Raw genomic sequence first — 10,233 nt, 5'->3', positions numbered from 1 at the left:
TGGCAGCATCTTATTGGCTTTGATTTTTTTTTTGCTCCAAAATATTATAACGGCTATAATTTGCAAACGGTAACTTATTTTTGAAATCCGAAAACACCAACGGACATAAAAATTTTTTGTCTATAAAATGAGTATAAATTTGCTATATTTTCACAAAATTTCAGTTTCACTTGTACAATACTCTTAAACACAAAATTATTCTAATCTCCATATTTTCAAGTTTATTTTTCTCCATTTCACTTCCAATTTCTTAGAGTCTTCAATATGGATCGTAATAATTCTAATTACGGTGGTAACCCGAATTTTCCTAACAATTCAAACTTTCAATTTAAACTTATGTTTGTTATTTTCTTTGCTATTTTTATCAACGTAATTCATGTTTTTTTTTATTCGTGTCGTTTAATCAATGTATTTCATGTTTTTAATCAATGAATTTTATGTTTTTGAATTCGTCTCGTTTAATTAATGTGTCGGTTAATAGAACGATCTATTATTAATTATTATTAACAACATTTTCAACAATAATAATAATTAAGTATATTAATAAATATATGTAATTTGAAAAAGGAATAAATGGTGGGGTATATGTAAGTAGGAGAGAGAAAGTGGGAAAGGATACTCATTGATGTTGGAAATTTTTAAGGGAAAGGATGAGTAAAAGGATGGAAATAGTGAGAAGTGATGTGGAGGAAAGAGAAAGTGACGTGTCAAGTGTAGGAAATGAGAGAGAAACCGGGAAAGGATATAAGTATCCCCAACACTAATGATGCTCCTTCCTCCTTCCTCCTCCATTAAAGCTTTCTCCTTTAATAAGGATATAATAGGCGTTAACGTTCTTCCTCCTCCATTAAAGCTTCTTAGAGAAACTCCAATGGCAAGCTAATTGTCAAATTAGTTTGTCATGCCACGTAAGCTTTCAAGCTAATTATCTTTGTAGCTAGTTTGAGCCCCGATGGCTAGCTATTAGCTTATTATTTAAATAATCAATTTAATATTTTTATCTTAATTACTACTTAACTTTTAGCATTTTCTTTTTGGCAAGTTTTTTTCAAGCAAATTAGCTTGGCAAAGCTAATTTGCTTGACTAAGCTAATCACATATTTTTGCTCCAATGGTCAAGTTAGTAGCTAGGCACTATTTAAAATTGCAAGCAAGTCCCTAGCTACAACCATTGAAGTTGCTCTTATCCCCTCCTCCTTCCTTCCCCGATTTCCATCCACCTTCCATCAACACCACTATTCTACAATTTCCAACACCATCTTTCTCTTCTCCACCAACTACACTACCATTAAGCCGCCGATAAAAATGAAAAACCCATGAAAAAGAGGTAATTGAGGACATAGTCAGCCCTAAAGGGTAAGGTGATCATGTCATCCATTGAGCTTGATTTTGTTAATTGATACTTCTGAAATCTCCATTGATGGACCTCAAATTTTGAACTCTAATGATAGACATTCTTAAAAAAAACTCCCTTTCGAAATGAAAGGTCGCTAGGAAAAAATATCAAGAAATAATCCTTAAGAAAAGGTTGTAAAACTCTAGTAATAAGCAATTAGACATTCACTACTTCTCGAGGCGGACTCAGGCCCCGTTCTTTAGAGCTGCTCTGCTCTGCTGAGCCCTACTTTGCTCAAAAGAAATCTGCTCTGCTCTACTCTGCACTGCTCTGCTCTATTTTCAAATAATAATTAATAATAACAATAATAATAACAATTAATATTCAATAATAATAATAATTAATATTGTATTGATGATAATAATTTATTATTTTGAATAATTATAATAATTATTAATAAAATAATTTTAATAATTATTAATATTAATAATAATTAATATTTATTAATCATAATAATAATTAATTATAATAGTTATCATTATTAATATTTAATAATTCAAACTATTAAAAATTAATATTTAATAATATTATTAATTAATATTTCTAATAATTATAACAATTCTTTCAAATAAATAAATAATAATAATAACAATTAATAACATTTTTTTATAAACATTTGATATTAGAATCACAATGTGTAGAAACATTATATGTATGTGGGTATTGATCGTTAGCTCATTGAGTTGAATTATTTTTCAAATCTTTCCATACAATTTAAGAAGAAAAAATAGGTTGTTTTCAAGTAGTACTTTGTATATCATTATTATATTTAGGGTATAAAATACATGATTAAGACAAATTTATAAGTAAAATCATTATTACTCATTAAATCATTTTATTTTAAATTTTTTGTGAAATAAATATAAGTAAACCGTTGTCTTTTATCTTTCTACTATTAACATATGTTAAATATGGTATACATATATTTATGTTTTCACTCACCTAAAGCAATGATATATGCACTTAGTAATAGTAATAGTAATAATAATAACAACAACATTAATAATAGTATTAATAATAATAGTAATAACAACATTAATAATAATAACATTAAAAAAAGGTATTAATACTACTACTACTACTACTACTACTACTAATAATAATAATACTAATAATAATAATAACAAGAATAATAACAATAACAATAACAATAACAACAAGAATAACAACAATAAGAATAACAACAATAAGAATAACAACAATAATAATAATAACAATAACAATAATAATAAGAATAACAACAAATAACAACAACAATAATAATAATAATAACAATAATAACAATAATGAGAATAATAATAACAATAATAATAATAATAATAATAATAATAATAATAAAGTTCATCCAAAACTAGTCATGCCCATGATGCAGAGCTAACAATAATAATAATAATAATAATAATAATAATAATAATAACAACAACAACATTAATAATAGTATTAATAATAATGTTGAAATCTGCTATGCTCGGCTCGACTCTACTCAGCTCTGCTCTACTATCCTGAAATCTGCTTTGCTCTGCTGAAATTTAATCTGATCTGCTCTGCCCAGAAGCCCAAAAGAATAGGGCCTTAGGCGATCAGCCTGATTGACAAAATTTCGTCAATCAGTAGCTGATGTGGGCCATACACCGTCCTTTTTACTAGTATTACATTGTATTGTACGAATTTTCGTAACAGTAGGAAAGTGGCCGTTAGTAACTGTAAAATTAACGGGGTCGATCACATGAAACTTTAACGGTTAAATAATATTTTTAAAATAAAAACCTTTCTCCTGGATTAGGAAAATTTGTCAAAATAAATCTTTTAAAAGCACCATTTTGCGAAAAAAAACTTTTTAAATACCACTAACATGCATTTTTTTGTAAGTTGAAACCTGTATGTACTATTCCGGCATTGACTACGATTTTCGGGCATTGACTTCTTTATTTTTGTTATTTACACCTAATTGGAAGCTGAACCTCACCAACAAATTGCAACTCATGCCGGAGCAAAAAATTGTAATTCATTTCCGATTAATCAAACCTCCCTAACCACCAAGGTCCACCACTACTTCGCCGGCTCCCCGCCAATTTAACAACGAAATCGACAAAAAAACCCATTTACAAGTGAATGAGCAGTTCATTCACTCTTACGCACCACCCACACCCCCAAAAATCCACACCACCCACTTAAAGTTCAATTGACATCCCGATTATCCACTCATACTACCATAAGTTCATCCCTACCACCCAATAAACCCACAACCATTTCCAATTGACCACCCAGCCCTTGAAAATCCACCCCACCTACTTGAAAATCCATCCCCACCCTAGAAAAATCAGATCCAAGAGATAGAGATGGTGCTCCTGTGAGATGCAATTGGTGGAGATTGGTTGAGAATTGAGGAAGGATGGTAGTTAGTGTTGGTGGAGATGGGTTTGTTTCCATTTTGAATTTTAATAACTTACCCTTAGCTTTCTACTGGAAGGACAACACAATCGGTAATTGAAAGCTCGACCGGGTGAAATTCGACTTCAAAAAATCGCAAGGAATGGGTTCACAACCAAGGCAAGCTTTTCCAGTGGATGTTATGGCAATGAAGATTAGGAGGAGTTTTAGGATCATAGGGTTGTTTATGGTGGTGATTTTAGTGGGTTTATCGCCGGTAGTGTTGCCGAGTTTTGTTGGGATGGATAAGAGGGAAATAAGAGAGAAGGAGAGTGTACATAGCAAATTAATTGGGTGCACATAAGAAAAAGAAGAGGTCAATGCCTGAAAATCACAGTCAACGTCAGAATAGTACAAACTGGTTTCATCTTACAAAAAAATGCAAGGTGATGGTTTTTGTTTGCCAAAAATGCTTTAAAAGGTTTTTTCTTACAAAATGGTGCTTTTAAAAGATTTTTTTTAACAAATTTTCCCCTGGATTATTATGCTTTCGCCAATTTCAACTCAGATAGCAATTTCATCTGACATCTTCACGACAATCATCAAGTCGATCCACTGAGTTCGGAAGATGAGTTAGACGAAAGTTGATCTACCAACAGAAGTTGACTTGATAACTCGTAATCCCAGGTAATTTAAATACGGTATTTGTAGTTAAATTGTGTAATTTGTAGAGTAGATCTGGTTCTGGAATTCGTCTTGAGCGGATTTGTTTATAGTTTCTAGAATTCCTCTTCAGAGGATTTGTTTAATGCAATCATATGATATCTTATTTTCTAGTCAATTATAATGCCTTGGTGTACAATCTTTTGACTCCAATTGTGTCAATTACAAAATATATTGGGTCTGGTAGAAGATTGAATTTTATGGATTTGCTTTAATGGCTGACTGCTTTAAGTAGTCGGTTTTAGTTGATTTGATGCTGGTTTTAGTTGATTAGTCGGATTTGCTTAAGAATTTTGTTGATTAAGAATTTTGCTTAAGAATTTTGTTGATTAAGTAATCCTAGGTAATTTAAATAGGGTATTTTTAGTTAAAATAGACTAATTTGTATTGAGTAGTAATCAGAGGATTGGTTTACTGTAATCATATGAAATCGTAATTTCTAGTCAATTATAATGCCTCCGTACCCTATTTTGAGTCCAATTTGGCCAATTAGAAAATTTATTAAAAGATGGGATTATATAAATTTGCTTTTATATTTGAATAAATTTATTTAACTACTTTGGTGGACGTTGTTTTGATGCAGTTTAGTTGGTTGGTCGGATTTGCTTAAATGTTTGAGTAAATTGGTTTAAGTAGTTTGTTAGCTAATTATCTTCTTCTTCTTTTTTTTTTTTTTTTTTTTAACTTCAATCAGTAGGTAAACTGTAGTGTGTTGTCCTTTCTTCACATTTTTGTTCTTTGTAGGTTTGGATCAAAAAAATCATTAAGTAATGGAAGAGAACACTTATGGATCGAGTGAGATTGCAGAGGCAGGTCACGAAAGCATGAGTAATCCCTTGTCAGACAGACTTGTTCCCTTGTCAGACAGTCTTGTTCCTGTCGTGGCTGGTGAGGCAGGGGCATCTGTAGATCGTGTTCCTAATTCTTTGTTGACTCCAATGAAGACCATAGAGAGTGTGGAAACAATTGTGTCAACGAATAAGGTTTCTGTATACTCTACTGTTGAAAGTCCTAAAGTTGGTGTGGTGTTTAAATCATGGCAAGAGGTTGAGTCCTATTATAAACAGTATGTCGAGCAAACAGGATTTGGTGTTAGTAGGGCTCAAGAATATACGTCGAAGAAGGATAAGGAGAGGCGGGGGACAACTTGGAGGTGTGAATGTTGGGGTTATCCTGATTCTAGGGCTAGAAGCAAAGCGAACAAGAGGGCAAAGTGTATGGATTTTAGCGGGACAGGTGGCACAGTTGATGAAGTCATTAGGGAGGATGAACTTGCTCGCTGTAAAAAGACATCAAAGAAATATTTATGCGATGCCAAGATATATGCTAGTGTGAATCAAGAGGGCCTATGGGTGATGTGAAAGGTTGTCTTGGACCATGTCCACAAAGTTTCCCCTACTAAGTCCAAGTTAGTGAGTGAATATCACATGAATAAGTTGACAACCAATGTCAGAAAGAAGTTGATAAACTACTATGATGAAGGTGTTCCAGTTACTCAAATTCATGGTTGCTTGGGATAGGACAGAAGTGAGGAGATTAGGCCTACAATCAAGGATTTACAACAAGAGGTCTACAAAGAGAGGAAGGCTAGGTTGAATATGGCAGGTGGTGATTGTGCTGTTATGATGGAATATTTTGAAAAGATGCAAGCTGATAATTCTAATTTCTATCACACACACCGCCGTGATGAAGATGGTCATATAAAAGATGTGATGTGGGTGGATGCTCGAAGTAGGGCGGCGTTCGAGTACTTTGGAGATGTGGTGTGCATGGATGCCACTTATCTCATAAACGAGTATGAGCTTCCCTTTGTGAATATTGTGGGTGTGAATCACCACAACCAATCTATTTTGTTGGGGTGTGCTCTAGTGTCACATCAAAATACGGGCACATACTCTTGGTTCATTCGTCAATGGTTGGCTTGCATGCGTAACAACCCACCAAATGCAATCTTAACCGATCAAGCGGCTGCTATTCGCAAGGCACTATCCTTAGAGATGCCTACAGCTCGTCACAGATGGTGCATTTGGCATATAATGCGTAAAATTCCTGAGAAGCTCGGGAAGTGTGATGGGTAAGTAATGATCTGGTTTTCTTTTTAGCCTTTTTTTGGCATTTCTTACCATGTTTAAGTATTATACTTTCTGTCACTGCATTCCCAGAACTTTTCATTTGTCTTTGTTCCCTCTTTCTGTCCTGGTAGCTAGTTCTATATATTTCAGAATTACATATCATTTTCTGTGCTTCAACTTGCAAGTCTATGCATGATTCTATTAAGGTTAACTTTAATTTATTCTGAAATGTCTGCTGAACTAGTACCTAATAACAAAGTTGATGGAAAGCTTGTAGGAAACTAGGAATAGCTCATAGCATAATTCGTTTCATAACTTCTAGCTGCAATGTGTAACACTGCATGAGAAAGTTTCGTTGGTTTAACCTTGAACACACATCCTTATGCTAATGTTGAGGCTGCTATTCCCGGCGATGATGAACTGCTAAGGAATTTCTTGGGCTGCTCTTCCCCATCTGACTTGTCCTGATACAAAGTTTGGAGAATAGCTATATAAAATATCATATTAATCCTCTATGTTATGATGCTAGGTCCCAGACTAATTTATAAATTAATACTCTGCTGATGTAATATTAAATTGCCAATTTGAAGGTTTAATCTGTTTTTAATATGCGGCTACGTAATGAATGGTACATTGTTATTAACATTCTCTAATACTACAAACACCTCGTGTATCGGCAGATTGCAGGTTTGCATGATCGTTGGATGGAAGGGTCAAATTTTAGTACATATAGAATTTGCAGTTTAGTTAGAAATTGAGTTCAAAAAGGAAATTTAAATCTAGTTACAATAGGATACGACTTAACTACTTTGACCAAATAGTATGACTTCTGAGTTAATGAGTATATGTTGCCCAATATTTAATTTTACAACAAATTTATTTTACAATAATTAATTGACTTTGTTTGTGGTACTTTTAGAAATTGTCTTCTTGTTTGACGTAAAACTTTGACTGGAATTACAATGACAATGCCTTACCCCCCTAACTCAATCTAATGGCTAATAATGCAAGCAAATTATTTTTTTTAAAAAAATTATTGAAACAGAAAAAAAAATAAGGGGGGTGGGGGAGGGGTGTTTTGTGAGGAATTGAACTCTTGATGCTTGGGTAGGTAGTGTGTTGAGAGTTGTCAATTATGTGGACCATTGGGACGATGCTTCAACCGTGATACAATGGCCCAAAAAAATCTATACATCTCTTGTTACCAATTCAAACATATTTGGAATTCAAAAAAAAAAAAAAACCTTATTTTAAAAAAAATTATTTAATGTTAGCTTGGAATTAAAAAAAAAAATTCTTTTAAAAAAATTATTTAATGTCACCGAAAAAGCAAACAAAAAAATTTGGGGGGAGGGGGGTTAGGGAGGAATCGAACCCTTGACCTTATGTTTGTTAGTGTTTTGAGAGTTGTGAAGTATGTGACCATTGGGACGGTACTTCGAGCGTGATACAATGGCCCGTATATATACCTTGTTACCAATTCAAACATATTTGGAATTCAAAAAAAAAAAAACCTTATTTTTAAAAAAATTATATAATGTCAGCTTGGAATTAAAAAAATAAAATTCTTTTAAAAAAATTATTTAATGTCAGCGAAAAAGAAAATAAAAAAATTTGGGGTGAGAGGGGTTGTGGAGGAATCAAACCCTTGACCTTATGCTTGTTAGTATGTTGAGAATTGTGAAGTATGTGGCTATTAGGACGGTGCTTCGACCGTGATACAATGGCTCCAAAAAATGTATATATATCTTGTTACCAATTCAAACATATTTCGAACTTCCACTTTCTCGCAACTTTATTTTGGTTGTCTATGTAATACCATCAGACTTATGGAACCATCAGACTTGTGGATTTGGATTTGGTATGCTTTGCTTAATATCAGACTTTGTATTTAAGTTGTATGTGACATCAAAAAAATAAATTACACTTCTATTTCAGCTTTGTCAGATAGATAAAATATATCCTTATCAACTTACTTTCATCTTGTAGTTTAAATACATTAGAAGTTTTGCATTAATGATCACCTGTTATATTTCTGATAGTCATTAATATTTCGATTTTCGAATGATCACATGTTACGATTTTCCTTAATTAGCATTACATAAAGCATTACCAAGGAACATGCAACTTTATAAATTATCATAGAGTTGAACATCAATCATCCTAACTAATAGCGAAATCAGTCGTTCGTAGTCACAAAATCCATAATATTTCAGCAATTCAGTTTCATTCCTAACTAATAGCCACATTCTTTTTACCTTACCCAAAATAGTCATACTAAACATAACATCATAGATAAACTACTGGACAATTACAATAAACCCTTGAACACGCTACTTCATTGATACCTTCATAGCAAGAGGGCACTTGCAAAGCAATTGAACGATGACTGTCTGCCCGGCCCTGATTCTTATACAACGAATCATCTCTGAGACCCCCTTCCTGATGTTGCATAGGGAAATCTGGTTTTTGGAGTCTCCTTTAATGAAAAGAGTTGCCTCAAACTTTTGACGGTGTTGAACCATAGCACCACAGGTTTATCTTCACCAAAGTTAGTAAAGTGGCTTCTTGCAAAATCAAGGGGCACATTCTGCAGCAGTTGACATAATCATAAGAATTATTGTAATGTTGAAGCAATACTAGGATTTGATATTGGTTACATACTCAAAACAAACAAATCATACCATCTTAGCAGATTTCATGTAATCCTTTGTGAAGGTGACTTCGAAGTCGGGTATCCAACTACAACGTCTATTTGGGAGATATGACGGAGGTGGTGGTTGGCTAGGCTCCACCGTATCATCACCATCATCATCGCTTGATTCAGATGAGATCAAAAATAGTGTTAGTAGTGATATCAAAGCCAGCCCTCCAAATATCCCTCTCCAAAATATAGATCTTCTCCACATTTATCTCTGACCTCCATGAGCTTAACTTCATAAGTCCTTGAGTCATCACTGCCTCTTTGAACATGAACCTCCTTTTTACCCCCACGAATGAGCTCACTTATATGATCTGGAACAAACTGATAGGAATACATTTAATTAGATGAAATTAGTTTAAACAGACAACTATATTATATCCTTACAATAAAGTGTAATAACATGCTCACCAAAACATCCTTCTTCTCATCATCAATCGTCACGGTAAACCATGTTTCACCCGAATCCGCCATATCCTTCTTTCAATAAAAAAAAACACCACGTTTAATAAACAAACGCCACACATAATCAACAAAGTAAAATAAGTAAATTGTAAGAAAAAAAGTAATCATTGAATCTTTTTTAATCCATGCATTCTTGTGAAATATATATTTGTTGCAAAAATTTCTATGAAATATCCTACATTCCTACACATCACAATTATCAAAATAACAACATACATATCAATTTTGATGATATACAACCACTTCCTCTATTCTTCTTGCATATAGATGAAGCGGTCTTTGATAGCTTTCGCTAAGCTTGTGAAGGTTATCACTTGATTTGAGAAGATAGCACGAGATGAGCAATCTTTGACAACGCCCGCTAAGATTGTGGAAATTGTCACCAAGATTTGAAAAGATAGCACGAGATGGGCGATCTTCGACAATGTCCGCTAAGATTGTGGAAGTTCACTTATATTTGAGAAGAGCGGTTCGTGATGAGGTGGTCTTCGACAACATTCGCTAAG

At 33.3% G+C, this 10,233-nt stretch overlaps 1 protein-coding gene across 2 annotated transcripts; it reads left to right on the top strand.

Moving 5' to 3' along the window:
- Positions 1 to 3,252: 3,252 nt before the first annotated feature.
- On the top strand, positions 3,253 to 8,495 carry LOC145586249 (uncharacterized). Of its 2 annotated transcripts, none has more exons than XR_014100859.1 (3): positions 3,253 to 4,453; positions 5,234 to 6,563; positions 7,242 to 8,495. XR_014100859.1 is itself a non-coding variant. In XM_081643030.1 (3 exons), exon 3 carries the CDS (start codon positions 5,260 to 5,262, stop codon positions 5,848 to 5,850), a length of 591 nt encoding a protein of 196 aa, XP_081499156.1. In that variant the 5' UTR covers positions 3,253 to 4,212; positions 4,335 to 4,453; positions 5,234 to 5,259; the 3' UTR covers positions 5,851 to 6,738. The 2 variants fall into 2 exon arrangements, 1 of the variants encoding a protein (XP_081499156.1); XM_081643030.1 differs by lacking the exon at positions 7,242 to 8,495 and having other exon boundaries at positions 3,253 to 4,212; positions 4,335 to 4,453; positions 5,234 to 6,738.
- The last annotated feature ends 1,738 nt before the right edge of the window (positions 8,496 to 10,233 follow it).

Source organism: Chenopodium album, chromosome 16 (assembly GCF_948465745.1).
Source record: "Chenopodium album chromosome 16, dcCheAlbu1.1, whole genome shotgun sequence".
Lineage (NCBI taxonomy): Eukaryota > Viridiplantae > Streptophyta > Magnoliopsida > Caryophyllales > Amaranthaceae > Chenopodium > Chenopodium album.
Note: the sequence above shows the minus strand (reverse complement) of the source record. Positions and strands in the feature narration are given on the sequence as shown.

What these genes read in the sequence shown, in the direction of transcription:
- LOC145586249 (XM_081643030.1), top strand. Translation starts at nt 5,260, where the DNA reads ATGGAAGAGAACACTTATGGATCGAGTGAGATTGCAGAGGCAGGTCAC.